At 38.3% G+C, this 25,734-nt stretch overlaps 2 protein-coding genes across 2 annotated transcripts; both read left to right on the top strand.

The window, feature by feature from the left end:
- Positions 1 to 20,316: 20,316 nt before the first annotated feature.
- LOC118433286 lies at positions 20,317 to 22,465 on the top strand. The gene is made up of 3 exons (XM_035845068.1): positions 20,317 to 20,742; positions 21,281 to 21,587; positions 21,908 to 22,465. The coding sequence occupies exons 1-3, from the start codon at positions 20,376 to 20,378 to the stop codon at positions 22,353 to 22,355; spliced, it is 1,122 nt and encodes a 373-aa protein (XP_035700961.1). The 5' UTR covers positions 20,317 to 20,375; the 3' UTR covers positions 22,356 to 22,465.
- A 500-nt stretch (positions 22,466 to 22,965) lies between these two features.
- Positions 22,966 to 24,580, top strand: LOC118433281. Its single transcript, XM_035845057.1, has 3 exons — positions 22,966 to 23,010; positions 23,075 to 23,421; positions 23,806 to 24,580. The coding sequence occupies exons 2-3, from the start codon at positions 23,337 to 23,339 to the stop codon at positions 24,570 to 24,572; spliced, it is 852 nt and encodes a 283-aa protein (XP_035700950.1). The 5' UTR covers positions 22,966 to 23,010; positions 23,075 to 23,336; the 3' UTR covers positions 24,573 to 24,580.
- The last annotated feature ends 1,154 nt before the right edge of the window (positions 24,581 to 25,734 follow it).

Raw genomic sequence — 25,734 nt, 5'->3', positions numbered from 1 at the left:
ATTTTTGATTCTCTAAAAAAATTAACATGGGAATAGAATACGAGTTTATATTCAGAAAAATGTTTGTCGATCATGATGAGGAATGTAATATTGCGTTTACATCAGCCTTAAGGAAACATTTATAATCAAGCTAATTGGGTCTAATTGATGTAACGTCGACATTCTGTAATGATTTCAATTATTTATAAACCAATTATGCTTATCAAACTAATCATATTTATTAGGGGTGGAGCGAAGGAATGAAGCAGCCATGGTTTGTCCACGCAAACTGTGATGAGTGTTTATCGAAGAAAGAAGTCAATATTTTCGTACTGTGTGAACGTGTTTTGTTTTAATGCAGGGGATAGTACTACAATTTTACCAAAATACAATACACAGTTCCACCAACATGCATGTGACTCGTAGATCTGATATGTAAATAAAAAAGTTAAGATCAGGGTTCGCTACCCCGGGTTTTTGTGGGTTTTTGGGGTATCAAATCTCCGGAAAAACCCTAATGGTTAATGGGGTTTTTGCGGGTTTTTGCGGGTTCTTCCAGGGTCTTTGTAAAATTTTGGGCAGATTGAAAGAAGATTCTTTAAACTACAACTTTGTTTAATTAAAGTAAAATTTTTGGATTCAGCAGGAAACTTTGAGCATTTTTATGTCCGACTTGAATTTTCAAGTATCACTACATATTCCTGGATTCCTATTTAATTTACATGTTAAACATGAAGTTTTGACTTAAAAATCCGAGTCAGTGAAAATGCTTAAAATCTCATGCTGACTTCGAACGTTTAATAAGTTTTACCTTAATATGTAATTTTAGAAATTTTGCTTCAACCCGCCCCAGAAACTACAAAAACCCCAAAAACCCAGGAAAAACCCCCGGGGTAGGGTTTCTCTAGAAAAGCCCCAAGGTTTTCCGAACCCAGGTTAAGATGACTAACTTTAAAGAAATTAAGATAAAATGTCAATGGAAATGTATACATTTTGGTTCTGACTGGAATGAATATTTAATACATAAATATGTCCATATGTAGAAAACGATTTAATACTACAGATGTATACAATTCTATGGAAGAGGCTTCAACGAAATTTGTTTAGGCGAACTACGTAGTACCTTTTATGAATAAAACGGTTATGCATAAAACAAAATTTTCAATTTTACCTGATACATAAATACAGATTTATGCATAAATTTATCTATATGAAGAAATAATTACATTTACATAGTCAACATTCCATTCTTTTCAAAATATTTCCTCAAATCGTCCACAAATGTATTTTTTGCGTTTGGAAATATTTTTAAAACGTTGGCATATCTGATATCAATCTTATACCCACGGTTAACAATGTCCCGCGTTCTTTCCCTATACGCATCCATTATCTCAAAGTGCCTCACACTTGGACAAACTAGATACTCATTACTGAACAAAGACTCCAAACAGGATGCCCATTCACCATCCCAGATCACATCCATGATTAAACAGAACTCTCTTAGGCGGGGAAACGCCACGGCCAAATTCGGGTTTCCTGGTGGAAAAGACATGTAAAAACTTGGCGTATACTTTAGCAGCGGGACGGTCAAATGAAATCGTGTAAGGTTAAAAAGAGTGGGCATTGTTAAGCCGTCGTAATAATATTCCCAGGCTAGGAATCCGGCGGTGAGATATTCCAAAGTTTGGGCATGTTTTGAGAGGAGGTTGTACAGTTGAGGGATGATATCAGGGTTAGCATCGTCACTAACGATGACCACTTTAATGGATAGATTTCTGAGGGGATTGCTCAACTGTGAGATGTCCTGTAATTCGTCACGACATATTGCCCCAGAAATGGTGAGGTTGACCATCGTTCTGAAAATGTAATACAAAATTGTGCCATTATTTTCTGAAATGTTGTAAATATTTACAAGAAAAAGGTACCGGGTGCTGAAGTTGTAAGAGTGTTAATTAAATTTGAAAGCATTATGTATCACCGCAAAAAAACTTAATTTACAGGACTCAATTTTAATTGGATTTTGGACATAATTGAGAAATCGATGTAAATGCATTCTAGAAATTTGATCAGCTTTCTTGCAGAAATTTTGCCCAATTAGTCATATTCCTAGCTTGTTTCAATTACTGCAGAATGCGACACCGTGATTATGTATGTGTACAATTTTAAGTTGAAGGAAGCAAAATTTTTAAACTTCCCACTCTTAAAACTTCACTGACTGTAAATTGATTACAGTCCAGAGCAAAATCATAGGCGATAATGTTTTTTTCGCTAAATTTTCACATTAATGAACCAGGTGACTTGAAATTCCGCACAAATATGTATAATGGCATTACTGACAAGATATATCTTCACCGGCAGGGCGGTGGTGCATCACGATTATTTGACATTTAGAGCCTTAGTTACTTCTCCTAACGGTTACGCAGAATGGTCGAGTTACAATTAAAATTTTCATTTTGAAATCACTGGGGTCCCAAGTCCAGGAAAAAAGAACCAAGTTCAATAATTCATGGAAAGCGTGTTTCTCACCTGAATGAAGAGCTTTTTTCGCACTTTTTTCGCCACATTTCTCGTTTTAAACAATTGCGGAACTATTTCTCAACTAAATCATGGGTCGATGTCAAATTTTGGGATGCTCAAATTCTCACGCTACGAAGAACGTCACCATCGGTTCCCCCCCGAGAATTCACCTCTAATTGAATCTGTTGATTTACGCACTTGATCCGCATAACGGTTCTGGTCTTGATGAAGAGCTTGAGGGGTTCTGCATAAATTTCACTGTATTTCTCTTCTAATGTATGCGGCTGTTGTATTCGAAAATAGCTGCACAGCGAGAGAGACTGTGGTTTTCTGGAGCCCTCGTACGTCCAAGTGCTTCATTGACAGCTTATGATTTGATTGAAACTCAGCACGGTCAATTTGGACTAGTTTTTCGAAATCCTTTTTCGCAGTGTAGTCATTCTGGCAAAAATGAACGCTGCATACTCTCTTATTCTTATTGTCGTTGATCCGGCAGTGCTTCTTCCAATGCATATATAGAGGCGAATTCTCGGGGGGGAACCGATGGTGACGTTCTTCGTGGCGTGAGAATTTGAGCATCCCAAAATTTGACATCGACTCATGATTTAGTTGAGAAATAGTTCCGCAATTGTTTAAAACGAGAAATGTGGCGAAAAAAGTGCGAAAAAAGCTCTTAATTCAGGTGAGAAACACGCTTTCCATGAATTATTGAATTTGATTCTTTTTTCCTGGACTTGGGACCCCAGTGATTTCAAAATGAAAATTTTAATTGTAACTCGACCATTCTGCGTAACCGTTAGGAGAAGTAACTAAGGCTCTAAATGTCAAATAATCGTGGTGGTGCATGGGTCATGATTTGCCCACCGTTTGGTTTTAGGGTCAGGGCAATATCCTGTGAATCCCAAGTGCAATAGATCCTTCTTGACGTGGCAATCTGGTTCACAAACTTCTAGTGAAGGCGGTACTCAAAATGGAATAGCGAAATGGAGTTTGTGACCAAGGTAACATACATTTTCATTTCTTGAGGCTCACCCGGAGGTACTTTTTCCACAAAAAAGCTGGTCTTCTGGATTGGCCAATAAATAGTGTGTGTTCAAATCCGACAGAAAACCTTTGGGCCATATTGGTATGTGAGTTTTATGGAAAAGAGAATTTTCAGTTACATAAGAATGTAGTGTCAGCAGATTAAGCAAAAAGATTCCAGGCCAAGGAGCTAACAAACTCTCTGTTTCCATTCTTTAATATTAATTAGTCAGCTAATAATTGCGACAATTCTCTATCGCTTTGCAATCCAACTAGGTTATTAAGGGGTGAAAGCCCTTTATAAGATCGTTATGTCCGTCTGTCTGTCTGTCTGTCCGTCTGTCCGTCTGTCTGTCCGTCTGTCCGTTGGTCCAATAACTTCTGAACGGAAAGACATAGAGACTTGAAATTTTGAACGTTAACTCCTAACGTCAATTGACAGGACGAGTTCGAAGATGGACACTGTGACATCGTCACCTGTGACGATGACGTCGTCACCTGTGACGATGACGTCGTCACGGTGACGAAAAGTGACGAAAAAGTGTCACATTTCAGTTTTGGCATGTGACACATCATTTTTAACTATTTTTCAACGAGGAATTCGAAAATTCATGTCATTTTGACATTGGTCGTCACCTGTGACGATGACGTCGTCATAGTGACGAAAAGTGACGAAAAAGTGTCACATTTCAGTTTTGGCATGTGACACATAATTTTAACCATTTTTCAACTAGGAATTCAATGGTGACCTCCATTTTGACCTCAAAGGTCATTTGAAGGTCATAGGGCATATGCATATCAATTTGCACTTAAATTTAACCCCGAATTCAATGGTGACCTCCTTTTTGACCTCATAGGTCACAAAAGTTCACTTGAAGGTCGCAGCAAGTTCATCAACTGTTAAATTGGATACATCAGAATTGTTGAAAACACGTCAGACATGTAAATTTCAACAAATTTTGAACGGACAAAAACAACATGATTTTCAGGTTGACGGACAATACACTGCTTTCACCCCTTGGTTACATGCGTTGTAACGGTTTATTACACTTTGCCCTGATCAATGTTATTAATACTTATATCCGTTGATAAGTTTATTTAATAGATGAACTTTTGTATAATAAATTCATTCCAATTTTAATTTTTGTACAATGTACAACTTCTGCTTTTACACGACGTAATTATTCTTATCCAGCACGATCCAAAATCGTACATGGTAACAATTCGTGGTTACTGTGCTGGGATGAAAGAGACAAATTGAGATTTCTGATTTGTGTTTCGGTGAGAGAGGTTGGATATGCTCCTTGTGGGCATTAGTCAAGTAAAAACGTAAAGTTTATCCTCACTCACAAGCTACGGGGAAGTTGAGATGAGACTCTCTTCCTAAAAATCTTCGTGTAATCTACATTTCTAAGTGTAAAGTGAGTTATCCACATTTCATTTTTACGAGTGAAGTGTGAGGACAAAGTGAATCCACATATTTAAGTGTGAGGACAAAGTTATTCCACATTTTTAATTGTGAGGACAAACAACACCACATTACATTTTTACGATTGAAGAGTGAAACTGTGAGGACACGTGAATCGCCAAACAATTTGATTGTAAGTAATAACACAAATTCGAAACACATCCTGTGAGCATGACTCGCATCGAGACGTCACACATCAAACCCCTCAACGGAGAGAACTACCCCCGCTGGAAACTCGAAGTAAGCACGGCGTTGGAGGCGGCCGAACTGTGGGGTCAGTGTTCAGGTACGACTACAAAACCTTGGTCATCGGCATCTGATACTGAAAAAGCTAAGTGGGCGAAGGAAGATACGATGGCTAGGGGGTGTATCCTACCTCTGTTGGATGATAGGCAGATCGTCCACGTCAGCTCCCATTCAACTGCAAAGGAAATTTGGGACAAATTGAAAAAGATGTACGACGATTCATCTTCTCTCAACAAAGAGGAGACCCAATCAAAATTCTTTGGTTTGAAGATGAAGGAGGACCAATCTCCAGTTGAGGGGATGGAGGAAATCGAGAAATTGGCCACAGCCCTCGCATCATTGGGGGTGGCGCAAGCAGATTCATCCATTATCTCGAGAGTCCTAACTGCACTCCCGTCCAAGTATGAAAATTTTATTTTGGCTTGGGATTCTGTTTCGCAGACTGACAAGACCAGAGAGAATCTTCACATGAGATTGAAAAAACTGGAATCAATGGAGAGGGAGAAAGCTGCTTCAGCATCAGGCGATGGAGACACAAATACCCAAAATGTTGCTTTTGCTGCTGGGAAGGAGCAGCATCGTCACAACGGAGGAAAGAAGAAGAATGAAAAAGCACCCAAACGAAAGGGAAACTGTAACTTCTGTGGTAAACCCGGTCACTGGGAGAGGGAGTGTCGACAAAAGGCGAAGGATGAAGGACAGAATGGGGGGCAGAAGAACGGTAATCATCGCAACAACCAAGGCGGTGGTGGTGGCGGTGGCGGCGGCGGCGGACAGCGCAACAAGAATCACCACAATAAAAACAACCGTGGGAACGATGACGACGACGTCCCTGACTGTCGTTCTCACATGACGCAGTCACTTAAGGTCAACCCCTCCGACCTGTGGATCTGCGATAGTGGAGCCAGTAATCACTTTACTGGTCATCGAGAGTGGTATACAATATATGAAAAGCTGTCTCCTCCCATCCCCATCAACCAGACAGACGGCAGTCAAGTCATGGCTGTGGGAATTGGAACCGTTGAAGTGGACGCATGGATTAATCGCGAATGGGTGTCTTTTGCTCTCCATGATGTGATGCATATCCCCAATGCTGCAAATCTCTTCAGTGAAGGTGTTATGGATAAGCAAGGCTACCGCATCATTAAGGAGAACAGAAGAACCAAGTTTTACAAGAAAGGAAAACTTGGTCCACAAGCCATCATGCAAGAAAACGTGTACATCATGCTTTTTATACCCCAACAACACAAAGCAATGTCTACTCAAGTGTGGCACAGGAGGTTGGGCCATATTAATATGGAGTTCATTCGTCAATCGGTCCAAAAAGGAGCCGTCCTGGGAATTAATGCTGCAGAATTGAAGGATGAACATATCGAATGCCATGACTGCTGCATGGGAAAAGCAACAAAACTCCCATTTCCTGCTCAACCCAAACGTACAACTGCTCCTAGAGAAGTAATTCACGCTGATTTGTCAGGTCGCATCCCCGTTAGGTCCATTGATGGAGAAGAATACTTCATGGTGCTGAAAGATGACAGAACGGGTTTTCGCTACGTAACATTTTTAAAGAAGAAATCTGATGCAGGTCGTGCCATCATCCACTTCTTCCGCTTCTTCAAAAACCAAACTGGTTGCAATATAAAGAAGTTTAAAACCGATAGTGGTGGCGAATTCATTGGAGAAGAACTGCAAACCTTTTTCCGTAATGAAGGAATTATACATGCTGTCGCCCCTGCTCACAACTACGAGCAGCTTTTTACCTGTCTGTGTGAAGTGGAAGCTGTCGTGAACGGACGACCCTTAACCTTTGTAAATGAGGATCAAGACGACCTCATCCCTCTAACGCCGGCTATGTTTATTCAAGATATAACCGTGACGGAATTTCCAGAAGTAGCGGTATTGGATGGGACTGGTCTGAGGAGGCAGTATGCAAAACTGAAGATGTTGCGAGTACAACTACGTAATCGATTCCGAAAGGAATATCTTGCGCTTTTGGTCCATAAAGGCAAGATGAAGAAAGAACATAATTTGGAAGTTGGGGATCTGGTTCTCATCGGTGCGGATAATAAGAAGCGTTTGGATTGGCCGATGGGAAGAATTGTGGAGTTCCTCGGAAAGGATCAAGCCCGGGTGGCGAAAGTGAAGACTATGGGAGGAATGTTCCTGCGACCCGTTCAGCGTCTTTATCCATTGGAGATCTCATCATCGAGGGAGTTGCCAGCAGTGACGCCAGAGGTGACGAAGACTGCTAAATTGGACAAGGAGTCGACACGGGAAAAGTTGGACAAGGAGTCGACACGGGAAAAGTTGAAAGAAACTGAGCCGGAGATTGTTACTCGATTTGGACGTAAAGTGAGAAGACCAGTGAATTAGTGTCTTAAGTTACAGTATTAACTCATGTATGTGTTTGTAAAATTATCTGGTTTTCTTTTGTTCGTTTCCTCACGAAAGAAAAGGTGGAGGATGTTGAATTTAGTATATGGTTTCATAAGTAATTATGCTTTGTAGTTGTATGAAAATGCATATTTTATTTGTATTGTAACTGAGTGTCTCTTAGCCCCGTAATTTTGAGTTTTCCACTTCTTTTTTGGGTTTGGGCCACTATTTCTTTCTCTTGTGTGAGTGAATATTTTTTATGAGTTATTCTTGGATTTGAGTTGGTCATGACAAGTTGTAAAATTTATGTTCCAACAAATTAATTGATTCTAATTAAATAAAGTGGTAAAGTAAATGTAATTGACTTTACTAGTTCCAGCTTTGATTTTAAGGGACGAATCGCAAGAATCAAGTCACGAGAAAGAGTTTTAATTCATACACCGCATTCGTACTCGGCAATTTCTAGTGAGGAGCTTATCGACGGTTAGTTGGTCTGTCCCCTCAACACCGGCTGTGCCTGAACGTTTTAAACTCAAACAGTGTTACCAAATTTCCGATTCTTCCCCGAAGTTCTTAAGTTATTCGGGACACTCCATGTATTTACATCGATTTTGATATGGACGCGAGAAAGGTGTTAATTACAACAGAATACAACAGCCGAAAGGCGGACGCGAATATTATTGTTTGCAAAAATGAGATTTACGATGGCAGTCAGGAAATTAGTGTAATTAGTGCAGTCAGTCCCATGGTAGTGATTTGCTGTGGTGCTACATGGTACAATTTTCTGGCCAAGAGTTCTCTAGAATCTGCCATGATTTCTGACCAATGGATCAAATTAATACCGAAGGAGTGGTTGACATTTTAGAAGAAATTATTAATCATTTATATACAGGGTGGTTTAAAAGTCAGCCTACAATGGAAAATTTTTCAATGGGAAAAAATCGCAAATCTCCATTAGTTGCCGAAATTTTTCCTCTGAAATTCAATATTTGAAAAATTTTGTCATCAGTTTTGATAAAAATTAATAAAAATCTCAATACCAAATTCGTAACTAATGGAAATTTACGAATTTTTCTCATTGAAAAATTTTCCATTGTAGCCTGACATTTAAACCACCCTGTATGTACAGGGTGGCTTAAATGTCACGCTGCAAGGGAAAATTTTGCTAAGTGGAAAGTCCCTAAATCTCCAATAGTTACAAAATTTGGGATTGATAATTTTGTTAATTACTGTCAAATCTATGGAAAACTAATGACTAAATTATTAAAATGCTTAATTGCAGAAGCAAAATTTCGAATTACTAATGGAAATTTGCGAATTTTTCCCATTGTAACGTGTCATTTTAACCACCCTGTGCCGTACTTATTCGTATCTTCTTGGTTGACTGAAATGATTATTTTTTAAAAAGAAGGAGAATTTGTTTAACATTACTTATTGGAATGAGATACAGTCAATGTTTTTATACAAAGCAGTAATTGTTTCAAAATTTGGTTTTAAACTTTTAAATTGCATACTAAATTTATGTAAGCAGCTCAATATGTAGATTAAGAAGTAGTGATTTATGATGCACACATATTTGTTTAAGTCGCCTTACAATAAACAGTTTTCTTGAAAAACAATATTGAATTAAGCATGAGAAAAAGACAATTTGAATACATATATATTAATTCAAATATATCAATTTGTATCTACTTTAGGATTAGTGGTTGGTTTATTCGATATGAAAGGCAGACGATAATCGTGTTCTCATATCGACGGCATTTATAATTCTACCCCCACCCAAATCCACCCAACCAAAATAATGGGACGTCCATAAATCATGTCACGCAAGACGAGGGAGGGGGTTTCTCTGCGAACACAATTCTATATTTGAATGACCTATATTAAATTTTAAATTGACAAAAAACATGAAATGTCAGGCACCTCGACACACGTTGCTGCTTTGCATTTCCGTTAAATAATAAATGGTATTTGACAAAAGGCTGGGTTTTAATTTTTGCCTTTATTACTTGTATATATTTATGTACATACATGAAACCAGCAGCAAGGTTTTTTATTACACAAAGTATTCCGGAATTCTGACTACGGTGCGGTCTTAATAATTTTAATTGGCGAAATGATATCGTGGTTATAAGTTCTTCAAAAATATTCAAAAAGTGAATACATGTGTATGCTCCTCAAAGTGTTATTTTTATCTACTACTTCTGCTTTCCATAGAGGTCAGCATACATATATTGAATCAGTTATATACAATTGGTCGCTCCGTAGAATTGACTCTTGATAATTGCAAAATTTCATGAACCTCTCATTAAACAGGTCTAAGCACTGGACAGAATTTCAAAATTCAATTTCATAGTCTCAGAAAATAATTTTAAAAATTCAGGAACTTGATGGTGAAAGGATGCATCAAAAGCATGGCAAGGATACAACGAATGTAAACGAAGTCCAATCTTACATATCTAATAATTTATGATATCTGTCTCGATGTGCGTAATGTGTAACTGTACAGTGCTATACTAACACTGAGTTCTGCTCCTTGAAATATGTAATCATAACACTAGAAGAGTAACGTGAGTAAATTATAATAAAAATAAAAATGTAATCAACCAAGTATGTTTGTATAGTTAAGTTGACGTTCATTTATTATCCAATGAAGAATTCACGATTTCCTAACCCGCTCCCCCTCCACCTTTAACATATGTGAAAAATGCACAATATCATAGCAGCTTTTATCTCCATCTCCCGTTACATAATTTAAGAACGTCCTTTTCAGCACTTGCGAAAGCCACTCATTAAAATGCACCGTTCAAGGATCACACTCACATTTAATGCATGACAACGAACACACACTAATTTGTAATTGAGTACGACTGTACGAAGCGATGAAATTCCCGCCTTGCGATCGCCTTTGCCACTTTATCGCCTATCTTGAAACAAAATAAATATGTGCGCCAGTGCGCCGTCCTAAACGAATGAACGCCTCTTACTTCTTCACATGCTTTTAATACAAATACTTATTTTTAGAACCTTGCGTCACTTTTACCAGTTCATAAATGTGTTCAAATTTCCATCGAATTAAACTACTTATGACGATAGCATTGATTTTATTAGCAATTAAGTGTGCACTTTTAATAGCTTAACAGGAAATAAGTATGTTTGTTTTAAACGAAGCCAACCTTACGAATTTCTATACAAGGAAGAATGTTCCAGTATCTAATTAAAAATAAGTGGGCTACATATATTCCTCATCAATGAACACATTTCAAAATTTGGAGGAAAACCCCGGGCCGTTTAAGTTAATAAAAATTTAAAATTGTTTATACTGCATTAATCCATTCCCATTGCATTGATTCCAATGAATTGATTCCAATTCCCATTGCATTGATTGTCATGTTATTAACTATGAATGCTTAAAAGTAATTTTCACCAGGAAAGTAATAAAATATTTGGAGCAAATACATTTAACTTAACTTTCTTCCACGGTGCTCACCAATTACAGACCTTGTGCCACCCAGGGATCATGCACAAATTTTTAAAGTTGGAAGGAATCTGTTAGCTCATTAGGAGTGAGAACTTGTCCACTTACATTATTATATATTGACGTAAAGACTCTCAAGTACTTGGAGCTTACTCCTCGCTTGCTTAGAACTTTCCACATTCTGTCGTGTAGGCAAAAATCGAAAGCCATTCTTGCTTCGATGAATAGTTTCCCCCGTCGATTTCTAAGTTTGGATTAAATCAGTGTTCGGAAGCAGAATATTTGATGAGACACACGCTGAGGCTAGTCCCACCAGAAGATTAGAACCTTAACAACCACACGCTTAGTGGGTGTCGTTCTCCGCGTCAGTTAAAATATGGCGCGCAAAATATCGTTTTTCTTAGCTTGATGAAGCAAGCTCGAACAGAATATTCAAAATTGAATAGCCGCACATTCAAGGGGTTCCGCCGTCGACACTATGTGAGTCTCAGTAATTCTCAGTAATGTCTCAGTAATTTCCAGTGTTTCGTTTCTTGCGGGTTTTTCTCATTTTTTGCACTGCAAAGCAAGAAATGCAAGAAATGCAAGGTGCAAGAAATGCAAGAAAGTGCAAGAAACACAGCGCTATGGAGGCGGGAAGGAGTTTCTTGCACTTTGCATTTCTTGCGGGTAAAAATATTTGCAAGAAACCAGTTTCTTGCGGTTATTTCTTGGAGGTGGTTACTTGCACCCGGAACACGGGTAATTTCCTTGTGATACTCATCTAACTTTCATATAAAAATCGTGTAGAAATTACAACCCTCTAGCATCAAGGGTTCGGCTGCTCCGAAATTGATTCATATATTCTTCCTATGCTTGCATATTCTCTCCAAAACCAACCACATTACAAGTTCCGAACAAAAAGCTAGTAGAAATAACACTTTTAATGGCATTAAATGTTTCAAGCCAACAAAAACAGTATTCTCTGTCTCCGATTCTTCCACGTTTTTGTGTAACCCTCTCACGCGTCTTTCATTACACAAAGCGTAATACTTTCGAAACAAGGCAGGAATTCCAAATGCCTCCAACCACTTAATATTTTTAATTATAGCATGTCTCAGAGGGTTAACGACCACCCAGAAGAGCATCGTTTCAGCGAAATGTTCCTCAAATTGGTGGCAAAGTTTGCCTGTCTGATGCCGAATCTTGTCGATGTAACCGCTCAAACCATTTTTATTGCTTTTATCCAACCCTCGAATATAAACGCCCATGAAGGCGTGATTCTCTGTTTTATTTAAGAATAGCGACTCCGCGTTCTCGAGACGAGGTACGACAACGAAATATGATCTTAGGACGGCATGACTAGTTTGAAAAATCTTGCGTCGCTGAAGCTCTGGAAGTCTATGCCGGACAGGGTCGGCATCCTTGGGTACGACGATTTTATAGTTGAGGTTGATCAGTTCAGCTGTGGAAAATATTGTATTATCAATTAAAATTTAATTACTTATTTAAAAGTACACTTTAAGTAAAAATGAGTAAAATTTACTCAAAGTTGCGTAAAACGGATGATACAACCAAAAGGTAAATTGTGTGTGTCCAACCATGCGCAAAATTTGTCAAACATTGTGTACAATTTTGCCAACGAGTGGATAAATTTTGCACAATGTTGGACAATTTTTTTCGTTTGGTTGTGTTATCCTCCTTTCTACTCAACCTTGAGTAAATTTTACTCAACCTTGAGTAAATTTTACTCAACCTTGAGTAAATTTTACTCAACCTTGAGTAAATTTTACTCAACCTTGAGTAAATCGTACTCAACATTGAGTAAATTTTACTCATTTTTATTTACAGTGTAGCCATTCTGTATTTACTCACGTAACGAGGCCGGTACATACGACGGGGCTGGTACTAATATAGAACAAGTAAACTCTGCACAAGTAAACTCGTACATCACGGCAAGGAAAAACGAGGAAATCGAAAACATTACGAGAACTTTTCCTCCACCTTGATAACCATCGTTCTCTTGTTTTACCATCATTCTAAAACTTGTAAATAAACTTTTTGCAAAAGTTCTTTTCAGCAAAACTGCATGTATCACTGCCACAAAAATCAAGGAGAAAAAGATTGTCAACCAAACCCACAAATGGAGTGGTTGAGTCCATGTTTTCAATTGAAAATAGAAGGATTTTTCCCAATCAGCGGTCTTCCCATTTTCACAAAATACCACATGATATCCCGAAGCTTGGATGAAATGAAGAGAATTCATCTCTACCGATTCCGGATCCGTAATAAACTTGTGGTGTCGGATATACCCGTCACGAAAGCTTTCATGCGAGATACCATAGACTGACGTAAAGTTAAGTTTGTGTCCTAATATTTGTGTAAGTGAGATGAGAAAACTGCAATATTGGTCTGATTCAAGAATCCATATGGAATCAATGCAGGTATGTAATTGGTCTGGATTTGGAATTATGGTGAAAAGGGTGTCCCCAGAACTAAGGCGAACCCCGAGTTGCTTCGCCTTATCATTTGCAGAATCGGCTAATATATTCCATTCCAAATAACCACTCGTAGCGGCAGAATGAGTAATTATAAGAATCCTGAATGATGACTGAATTATAAATGGTGGAATCAATTGCTTTGTTTCTAAGGGCTTGACCATATCGCTTTGGGAGGAAGCCACGGACAAAATTAGGGTCGATTTTTCACCGCAATGTGACGAAATCTGCTGCAGTCCGACAACATTGCACAAGGACTTTGACCGCAAGGATATGTCAAGTTGTGAAATAATGGCGACACACTTGGCCACAATGTACTTTTGACTTGTGGCCTTAAATTTGTACAGATTTGGATTATAATCATTTGTTAGAACAAACCCAGACATTTGATGTTGTTGAACTGCAAAATATATCTTCGCGTGGAGACGGGAGTGGTTCGAGTGTCGAATAAATACGAGGATCTCATCATTGGTGGGAAAGTTTAGCCATGACTTTTTTATGTGGGATGACATCCCTGTTGTGAAAATTTGTGGAGGTAAAAATGCTACTAAGAATAACAAGGGATAAATAATCATATTTGTAGCAAATAAAATGAAGAATTTTAGAGCTAAGATCCAAATAGTATAAGTGGAGTGGAATGTACATTGTACAATGCATTAAATTTGAAATGAAACCAGAAGTAATATGTTTATATTTCCCTCGTCCTCGGAGGTCCTGGTATACGGTGGCCGCGGAAGTGTGTGAACAGAGGGACAATGTCTAAAACTGTTAATCGATGTCCCCATCAGCTGCCCACGTTATATAAACACATCCTTCCCCTACCCTGCAATGTTAATGTCCCCAGATGTCCGCACGGCTTGCACGGCCATTGATGTGCATATGTAGGTAGTTATCAATATTTTAAATGGTCAAAAAGCATGAAAGGTCATGCACGCAACTCGCACACGTTCCTGCTTTGCATTTCCGTTAAATAATAAATGGTAGTTGACACAAGGCTGGATAATTTTAACTTTAATTTCGTGTAGATGTGTGTCCATGTAAAAACCAGCAGTAAGGTCTTTTAGGGCCCAGCCACATATGCGTTTTTTGCTGCGTGATGCGGCATTTTTTGATGCCACATCACGCATCACCATCGTTCACATTTGCGCCAAAAAATGCGGCAGCAAAACTTTTGCTGCGCGCAGTTTTTGCTGTCGCATCTTTTGCTGCTCGCCTGTTCACATATAATTTTGCAGCAACATCAAATTACTGCCGCAACTCATTTTCCTCCTGCGCATCTCAAAATCTTGCGGCTTCTCCCAGAGAAGCAGCAAAGTAGAATATTGTGCATCTTTTAGTCAAATCGTTATAAAATCTGTTTAAAAACGTTAGTTCGCTTGTTTTTCATTGATTTTGATGAATATGCACTATAACTAGCCAAAATAGTTTTCAAAAATTTCTTTTTCAATCTTTGGATTTATTATGTCGACATAAAAGCTGAAGCGAACAAGTAAATGAAGGAAATCAAAATGAAAAAAAGTAACAAACATCCCATGTCGGATACAAAAGCACTTTTTATTTTGAATTTCGAAGACAAATATGTTCACATTGAATTTACTAAAGCAAACTTAACGAATATTATTATGATATTATTTGAGTCGACTCAATTATATTACATTTGCTGTCAACTATAAATTGATTGCTGAGTAATGGGATTGTGGCGTTTTCAAATAGCACGATATTGCAGTGGAGACCGCTTCTGCCCAAATGACACTCTCGACCTGTTAAACAGTACAACGATATTAAGAAGATTGACAATTATATTTAATTCAAATACAAATTTATATCGATTATACTTATCTTCAATTGATTCATTTGTCACCATGCTTATTGGAGCTTGGAGTTTCTTGAAATCACTTCAGGTCGACCTGATCCCATACTTGAGGAAGCTTGGATGACGACCACGACGTATTGTGGTACAAACATCTAAATGTAGCACTTTTATCACAACCGCGGACGTTACTGCTGATAAGTTACACACAATTTATGAGTACCAATAGAGCACCATTAGTTGGCAAGTCACACGCTGCATCTTCCAGGCACATTAATTGCCTCCCTTGATATTAGACGATTGTACGTGTAGATTTTTAGACGACATGCACACTTGTTATATTCTCTTGCACATCCTGTCGGCAGGATTTAAACACATGATGAGGACGGATGAGGACACATTTATGTATGTATGCTGATGTATCTAATTTTAAAATATTTTTCTATTTTTTGGCACTTAAGACTTGAAATAAAGAACGTCCGGGAATGAATGGGAATGCGCGCTCTAGCGAGTATATTGACAAATCAATAAACCCGCGAACTATAATAATTTAAATTTCTGAAAGCCCACTTCATTAGGGTCAATTTGGTATATCACTCTTAAATTTCAAAAATGGATAAGGGTAGAAGAAGCTTGTTTGAAAGGGAGCTGTTAGCAAAACGAGTGATGGAGTTCTACAACACGACAGCCAACCGAGACTCCAAGGTGACCTGGAACTTTTTTAAGCAGGAAGGAATTCCAAGTTCAAATGTGTATTCCTACATAAAAAAGTTCAAGGATTCCGAAAATGTGCAATTCAAGAAGCCAGCTGGTCGTCCGGCGAAGCTAGCGACCACTCGAGTGAAAAATAGAATTGAAAAAATTTTCAAAACCAAGCCATCAACGTCAGTAGCTGTAGCTGCCAGGAAAGTCAAAATTTCCAAAAGCTACCTGGGGGAAATTAAGGTCCATAAATTAGGAATCAAAGCAAGGACCAAAAAACCTGCACCAAATTACAAGCCCGTACAAGAAAGTCGGATCAAGGATTGCTGTCAAAAATTGTTGAAGAAAATGCGTGGAAAAGTAGTGATCCTGGGTGACGAAACGTATGTTCCGGTTGACCCTTCAAACCTTCCAGGGCGTCATTTTTTTCATAGCTCGGATCCCTCTGAAGTGGCTTATGAAGAAAAAGTACGAAAAAAAGACAAATTTCCAAAGAAATATTGCATTTGGCAATGCATCTCCAGTCACGGACATGTATCAGACCCGGTAGTTCTCGAAGGGAATATCAATCAAGATATTTATCTGAAAAATTGCGTCAAGGCTGGATTGGAAGCATTTATTAATAGGTTTCACAAAAATGATAAAGTTTTGTTTTGGCCTGACCTCGCCACTTGTCACTATGCAAAGAAAGTGACCGAGTACCTCAGAAAGAAAAATATTGATTTCGTACCAAAAGATATCAACCCACCTAATGTACCCCAACTCCGCCCAATCGAAAAATTCTGGGCACGTTCTAAGTCAGTATACTCCCGGCTTCAAGATGTGCCTGACACCTTTCGAAAATTCAAAGGACGATGGAAGAAAATCACCTCGGAAGTGGCAAAAACTTCGGGAAAAAATTTAATGAAAAATCTTCGCAAGAAAATCGAACTAGTCGCCAACGGGGGTGTGGCGGCCTTAGCTATTAATTAAATTATGTAGGTACGTATTTGGTATTATACATATGCAAAAAGTTTAAAATTCCGATAACTCATTGTGATTTTATGACCACATTTTCAGACCATTCCCATTCATTCCCGGACGTTCTTTAATTAAAATTATTAATTGCCTTGAAGATTTGACTAGAAGTGAAAATTTTCATGTGTATAGCTTAAGTTTCCCACCAAGTGCGTATGCCATTGAGTTGAGAATATTGTGAAAGAGTTGCAAAACTATTCACATTTGACAAAATTAATGCAGTGTGAAAAACTGCCGCATCTTAGATGTGGCGTTAAAATGATGCAGCAAAAAAATGACGCAAATATGAACGATTTTGCATTTTTTGATGTGGATGATGTGGAAATCAACATCAACATCAAAAAATGCCGCATCACGCAGCAAAAAACGCATATGTGGCTGAGGCCTTATTACACAAAGTATTCGAATTCTGACTACGTGCCTACTGGCATCTGTAAATGTCAAGGCATATCTATGTAGGCAAGGCATGATATACCATGATCTTAATAATTTTAATTAGCGAAACGATAGCGTGGTTATATAAATTCTTTAAAAAAAGATTAAGGTGAATATGTTCATCAGGAATATGTTCATCAGGAAGATAGAGGGAGCGAGCGAGCGAAAGGGAACGTGGCAACGTCGCAACCCAACTTCGGACGTACGAAAGGAATGAAAATAGGTATATTGATTCTATGTACCAACGCGTAATCGGAATTGTTTTTCGAAAAGTCAATATAGGTTTCCTTTGCAACTCGAACCTCAAATATGGTGCGACTCTACGTGTACAAAAAATTGTTACCACTTTGTCTACCACGTACAATCCATATTGGAGAGCTATGCGACAATTGGTATATAAATTTCACGGCTACCAGTTTATAACTTGTAAGTCGGAGTCATTTATATCGTTCAAGTTTGATCTAGTCCCGTTTCAACCGGCCGTTTGGGGAGGATTTTGTATTGCCATTGTCTCCGTCTTTATTTCACTCGGCTTGTATCAAAAGTTAAAAAACGTTAAGCACTTTTCACCTTGGTGGTTTATTTTATCAAATATTTTCGATGAAGCTACACACATCCCGGGGCGGCTAGAAAAGCAAGAATTCTTCCGAATTGTGGTTAGTGGATGGATTCTGATGGTTGTAATACTAACCAACTGCTACAGTGGGCTAATGATCACCGACCTAAATTCCCCACTCCTAGGGACAAATGTCCAGACAACTTTTCAAGATTTAATGTGCAAAGATAAACAAACAGTTGAATTTTATAGGGAAGGTGCCAATCTAACTGATTGGATCTTAACGCATATCGATGGTTGGATGCCTTCGGAAACAAAAAACATTTTGTTAACTCCTGTTACCAGATATTATCAAAACGTATATTTAATTTTCGCATGTTTGAGTATTTATGTGTCATATTTATTGGGCGTCCGCTACGAGCTTGTGTCAATTCGGTCCAGTCTCTTTTACGAGCCAAGGAATTTAATGGACCTCGTTTCCTTGGATACCATAACTTCGGTACTATTTGAGAAGTGCAGTCATAAATATTTCCCCGAAAATTTTAACGATTCTTCAGGTCAGTCGGGTTAACTATCCTAGATTCAAATATTTAGTCCAAATCAGGACGTTCCCAACTGCATCCCATCGCGAGGACGCTGCTTTATCGGGAAGTGGATTACATTAAAGCTCATTGTGCGAACGGCACTAGACATGTACTTTCAGTTGCACATTTGTGGGGTATCCTGTAAAATTGGACAATTTTGTTGTCAATGTCAATACTACATACATATTGTGTATATTGTCTACTACATATGTATATTGTCCACGAATAAATAGAATTCTATTCTAAGCACATGCATTAAACCGCCCCTAACATTTACAAAATATGTAATTAACGTGGTATCCCCACCACTGCTTGGGGAGATGTTCTGGAAGCCAATAATTTGCACCTGCGGGGGCGTGTTAATAAATACGAAGAATAATTATTGTGTCAATAGCTTCACACTCTTAATAATTTGGGGAAAGCCTTATTACCAAGATACTATGCCACTCGAAATGCATATGGGACAATTAATACGAAAAGTGACAAACGCGTTGGTGATATTTTTATGTATTACCTACATAAGCGTTGACAGTGGAGGATTTAGTCTTTCTCCGAACCTTTGGGTGATAAATTATGATAAAACCGGTAGAGAAAGTTACATATTACGTCATCAAGCATTCTCGATTTTAGTACCCGCCCACCCAACGTATACCTACATTAAGGGAGAGGTAATTATTACAGCAAAAAACCTGCAGTGCAAACTTCATATAGCCCGAGTCAGGGACAGGGTCCTGACTCCTTGACTCCTAGCCCGTTTCTAGATTTTTCTCCGAATTGACCGACGTAATAATGCGAACCTCCTTAGTGGGCATCTTTAACAAGCTATATGTGCTATCAAGAAGTGGTTTTTAGCCCACATACCAAATTTCAGATGGTATTCACGACTTTTAAAAAACGGTATGGGTCACCCCATAGGGTGGCTCTAGATAAGAATTTTATCAATTTCATTTCATATTCTTCCAATAGGACCCATTGGCAACCTCTCTACCAAATTTCAGCTCGATATGGCGATTTTGAAAAACCAGTATGGGTCACCCCATAGGGTCCCTCAAGATGAAAATTTTTCCAACTTGAATGAATTTTTGTGTATTAGAAGCCATTAGCAAATTTCAGCTTTCTACGACGATTTTGATATTTGACCCCACCCGACCTATGACCCCCACCGGTCAACCACTGGACCGATTTTGCTCATCTTCGAACTTGATTCCTAATTTGGCATGTTCTAAGTGTGTGCAAAGTTTCAAGTCGATCGGTCAATGCGTTCTAACGTTATCGTGCGAACGGACAGACGGACGGACAGACAGACATGACGGTTCCATAAGCCCTGACTCGGGCTAAAAAGATGTGAAGAAGTCCCTCGGTAGGCAGAAATCTTTGGTCAAAATTATTCTATTTATGAGTGTATGTACATACGTAGATACGATGTTGTTCAAGGAACTGGCTATATTTAATACATAACACAACTCGACACTCAACCTTTTCCGTCAGCACATGCAATAACTCAATAATTTGAAAGAAGGCTGATTCCTGTCCTCCCATCCTCATACATAGATAATTATTGAGTGGACAATATTTCTCTCGGTAGTATTGACTTTTTGTGAAAATTGGCGTCCATTCTGTTCTTAACCCCACTTGTGAATATTTATCTTATTCCTTTCGTTCCATGCACTTGTTTATTCCCATGAGTTCAAAAAATTAAAGGAAAAAATGCTCTTTTCTAGAAGCATTCGATACGTAAAAGTTCAACTAAACTCCCTCTCGCTGTTTGGATTAGATCTGGCTTGCTACAATTCTGACCTCTCTGAATTCCAACCGGTTCGAAAGGCTTCACGTTTTCTTAACTTGAAAATATTCCTAGTTTTTGCCACAACGGGTGGAATCGTGCTGAATGGAGGGTACACATTGGTTTTCCTCCCAGTGGATGGAATTTCCCATAAGATTTTTATACTCATGTTCATCTCTGCATTTACGACGGGCATGTGTGTCGTGGTTCCGTTATTGTTACGCCCATTGAATTATATTTCTCTGCTCAATATCCAGCTAAAAATGGAGGCTGGGTTATTCAAAAAATTAGGTGAGTTCATATTTTTTTTATAATTGGATTACACGGAGTTATACTGGAAACTCGTAGAAAAAGTTTTGATTTATTTGTCAATATTTCGAATGCTATCTGCCATTCATTATCAAGACATTTGTAGAAGATGTTTTTTTTATTTTTTTTATATCTCGCGAAATATGTAGAGATTCTAATCGACCGAGTAATTCGTAAAAATGTAGCAAAATCAATACTACAGAACAACGCCATTCAAATTATTTTATCAAATTTATGTTGCGATTAAAAATACAGAACAAAAATGTTGTGAGATTTACTTTGTCGCGAAACTCAGTAAGTAACTTTTCAGAGATAAATATTTTTATTGAGCTTTTTCATTCCAAAAACATCCAGAGATTTTGAAAATTATGTAGCTTTAAAAATGTATAAGTTCGCACAATGTGTTTCAAAATAGCTTTCCCAATTTTTAAGGAACAGAAACCAGTAGGTAAATGTTTTTCCTAAATGAATACTTGTAACTTCTAAAGCGATACTTTGTTTTCTTGACTATGTATTACAGAAGTTCCTCCCATATGGAAATTCTGCCTCGAAATATGTCACATCTCGGCTGTCATATCGTCCATCGCAGTTCCTGCGGCAGTAACCGTTTTCGCGTTGTATGACCCCACCCACGCTCCTTACCTGGGCTCGTTGGTTAGGACTAGTACAAATTCGTGCCGGATAGTGAAAACAATCATACACGTGGCCCTTCTACTCCTCCAGGGATGGGATTTCATGATAATTACAAACATATTTTGTATTATGGTGGTCCAAATATTTTTTGGCATGCTGATCTTTATTGCCGCATTTTTATCAGCTTTGACAAGGTATATATTTTATTCTGCAATGGAGGCGCAAACCATGTTCAGCCCAGATTATTTTTTGACCATATTAGTTTAGCATTCTTAGATATTCAACATTGCGTCCGTGTATTTGGGGCCGTTCATAAATTATGTAACGCAAAAGTCGCAATTTTATAAATCTGAATACTCTCCCCCACTTAAACTGTGTCAAATATGCACGATGCAAGGGGACCTTATACTTCCCCTCTCTCACATTTACACACATAATTTATGAACGTCCCCTTATACATATACAATCTCTGTAAGTTTATGTACTAAAGTCATCCCAATCCTGTAATTCACAGGTCCATCAAGGGTCGACAACTCAGTATACAGGAACACTTCCGGTTATACAGAGGACTGAAAATATTAACTTCTCGATTAAATTTTCTCTTCCGGGGACTAATTCTACCAGCCATTCTACTCTATGCAATTTCCTGTAACGTGCTCGGAACTTATTTGACCGTATCGATAAACTCTGGAATATTCGAAGAATTGCGAAATGCTGTATTTCCCCTATTTGCAGTCGAGACAGGGCTCACAATTTTAGTCCTGGGAAGAGTTGGAGGGTTGATACATAAGCGTTCGAAAAAGTGCGTCCTGCTCTTAGGACGCGATAAAAGTAGGATGGCGAAATCGTGTCATCCTTTAAAAATTAAGTTTGGCACTAATTTTATCGACAGTTCGACTCCACTCGTAATCATATGCTTTTGTGCTAAGAATACGGCTCGATTGTTGCTATTGGAGGAATAAACAAATTGTCTTAAAAACGAAAGAAAATTACGGTATTTTTCGAGAAAAGTTTTAATTCTGCACACTCTGCACAAGATTGTGACTCATGTCTCAACTTGTCGCAAATTGGGAAAGGAACTTCAAATTAAATTATGTATTAAATTACCCCAAGAAATAATTAAGTGACTAATATAAGCAGACGTTGTGTATTGATTTTACCACAATAAATAAAACTCATCGTCATATTGTTAATAATATTAACCTCTCTGTCCCCATTGTAATAATCCCCAAAACTCAACCACGATCATTCACACAAAATCATCCATTACTAATTTCTCATGAACTCAAATTATTCGTGGATAGTGTTTCCCCATTATGTATGACTTTCAAATAACGACGAAAAATAAGTTCTTTTTAAGTTGAAAATTAATTAAAAAACACTTATGAAATTATTTATTTAAATATGCAGATTACAACAAATATTCCAAACTTTTAACTGTTGCATGCTTTAAGAAATTGGATTTCCCTAATTGCCCATTAAGGGGATAATTGCAATAAGTGTTTTTTAATTAATTTTTTCATTTAAATGGAACTTTTTTCTTGTCATTATTTGAAAGTAATGCAGACATAATGGCTGTGCATCATTGCCTTATTACCGTGTTGTCATTGGGCATTGGTAAGTTTTATTAAAACACATTTAGATTTTTTTAAAACACAATTTTTAAGTTTTTGTTATCTAGCCCTCTCAGTTACGAATGGGCTTGAATGTCCTCCACCAAAATTTGTGGATGGTGTGGCAACAGAAATATCCCTTGAGAAACATCCCGTTACTGGCGAAGTTACAGAGTTATGCAAAGCCCTTCCTAAAAGTTGGGGAAATGTCTTAGACCTCGTAAACTGGGCGGCAGAAGAAAACACCAAGGTTTTTGTTAGGGGGAAACGCCATTTTGAAAGAAGGAAGCGATCGTTGAAAGAAGAAGAGGGGCCCGAAGCCGTATCCTGATGGTTTCTCCGATGGAATTTGCGACTAAAATTAATGTCAATAGAGCAGAGAGTACGGTTAAATTCGAATCTGGCGCTACCTTAGGTAGGTAAATATACGAAAATGGTAACAATTTATCTTGGTTTTTGTGCCCATCAGAAATGTTTGCAGGTTCTGGAATATTTTGCATCTACTTGAGAATTTTTCTACAATTTGGTCACTTGAATTAGAGACTTTTTTTATTTTGAAATTTTCCGACCATAATTAAAATTAAAAATTGCGAAGACCCGTTCGTAGATTAATGCAATGAAATATTTGATAACAAATGTATTTTGTATTTTTTAAATTTTACCAAAAGAATCTCCGATTCAACGACCAAACTGGGATTACATAATGTTTAACTCCTTTAAATACTAAAATTTTCAAATTTATTTCCCTCCGAATTTACTGCGTAACCTCCCCCCATTAATTATGTATTTTTCTATTCAGGGGAATTGCTGTCCTCGCTGGCTGATCACCAACTGGGCCTCTTTTCCGTTCCAAACATTCACAACGTAACGATGGGGGGTCTTCTGGCTGGCACCGGGGGTCATGGGGATACCTCCGCCGGGACGAGTGGAACGATTTCGAACCTCATTATGGAACTGAATTTTATCGGGTATAACCCCACCTCAGGGAAATATGAGATGATGACTCTAGCTCGGAACACTTCTGCCGCTGAAATCTCCCCCCTTTTAGGAGGCCACGAAGGACGAACTTTCATAATCTCGGCCACCATTTATGTATACCCAGAAGCTTACGAAATGCGAAATAGACACGTCGACACCTCCGCAGGATTTAGCTCCATGCATCATTTAACCTTGATAACGAGTGAGGATAAGGTTACCCTTATTAAGGACCGAATCGAGGCCATTTATAGGGAAAAGTTTGCAGATAAATGTAGCCCAGGGAGCAAACTGTTGATCAGAGTGACCCCGATTGATGATGGAGTGCACCATGAGGCCCCCGCCCTCTCCATGGCTAGAGGGGATGAGGGACATCCCGACTATGCTAAAACGATCTGGGTTGAAGTACTCACCCCTGAAGGAGAAGAGCCCGAGTGTATGGGCCAAGTGCTAGATGGGATGAAGCACATGGTGGAGGATGAGTTTAAGGATGTAGCTCTTACTAGAGAGTTGGGGCGGGATTTTGAAAGGGCCAGCGCCACGTTTGACAAATATGATCCGTATGGGGTTTTTAATTTTGAAGATCTGTAAGAACTAAGGAGAATTTGATCCAAATAAATTTCGAAATATTTACTTGATAAGAATAATACTTGTAATAGAGATTTTCATCTCGATTGAATTTAACCATTTTATTTATTTATATTAATGTGTGGTGTTTCGGGCAATAAATAATAATGGTATGTAGGCCTTTATTTTATAAAAAAACGCTTTATTTATTATCGATAACTCAACTCGATATGAACATTTTAATATCTTGCACACTTCTGTACGATGTTTTAGAAGAAGTAAATTTTTTAATAAGGCGAATTTTCGGTAATCACTTCAAGAATTGACACTTCGATTTGGCCGAAACTTTACACATACACAGATGGTAAAAGTCAATATAACAAACGTTTCATGAAGCAGTTTGTGCGATGGTGGGAATTATGTAGTCAAAATATTTGAGGTCGAAGTCGAAGTTGAAGAATGAACGATTTTTACCCAAACGGAGGAAGCCAGCGCTACTCATATTCTCTTCCAATTGAGAAATCGTCATTTGTCAACTTTGATCTCACATATTTTTACTATTTCCCACCATGGCACAAACTGCCTCTAGAAACTGGTTATATTGACTTGGACCACCTAATTTTAAAATTTCACCCAAATCGGAGGGTTACACTTCACACCATCGCAAGCAGTTAATGAATCATTTCTTCCAATTATAAATTGTCACCTTTAAACATTCGTAACCAAGCATAATCCATGTAGCACTTAAGCCACACCCCCAAATAGAAAATATTCCGAAGAAGTTCCCCCTGAAATCCAGCGGCCTCCAGCCTTCTTTCATGGTTTCCGCTGCCTTGATGAATTTCTCGTGCGTTATACCCTTCACGACTTTATACCACTTCTCCACCAGCCCTGAGGTTAACAGAGCCCCAATCCGTTGTAGAACTTGGTCTGGCCCCCAATTATAGATTGCCCAACCCTTGGCAATCCTCGCAAAGGGTTTTACACTCTTACTAATTACTGCTGAACTTGGGAGTTTCGCCTTTAGTTCATAGAATGTTAGGTCAATATCATCAGACCATGAGGCCAAAGCAATTTTGTCGTCGCCATTCGAGATCAGCGAAGAAAAAGCCTGCTTCCCGTGGACGACGTTAGTGTAGCCTGCAGGAATGCTGGAGGTGTTGACGAGTTTCTGTAGAGTTTGATA

Source organism: Folsomia candida, unplaced genomic scaffold, assembly GCF_002217175.1.
Source record: "Folsomia candida strain VU population unplaced genomic scaffold, ASM221717v1 Fcan01_Sc046, whole genome shotgun sequence".
NCBI lineage: Eukaryota > Metazoa > Arthropoda > Collembola > Entomobryomorpha > Isotomidae > Folsomia > Folsomia candida.
The sequence above is the reverse complement of the archived record's forward strand: the minus strand, read 5'-3'. Positions and strand labels throughout refer to the sequence as shown.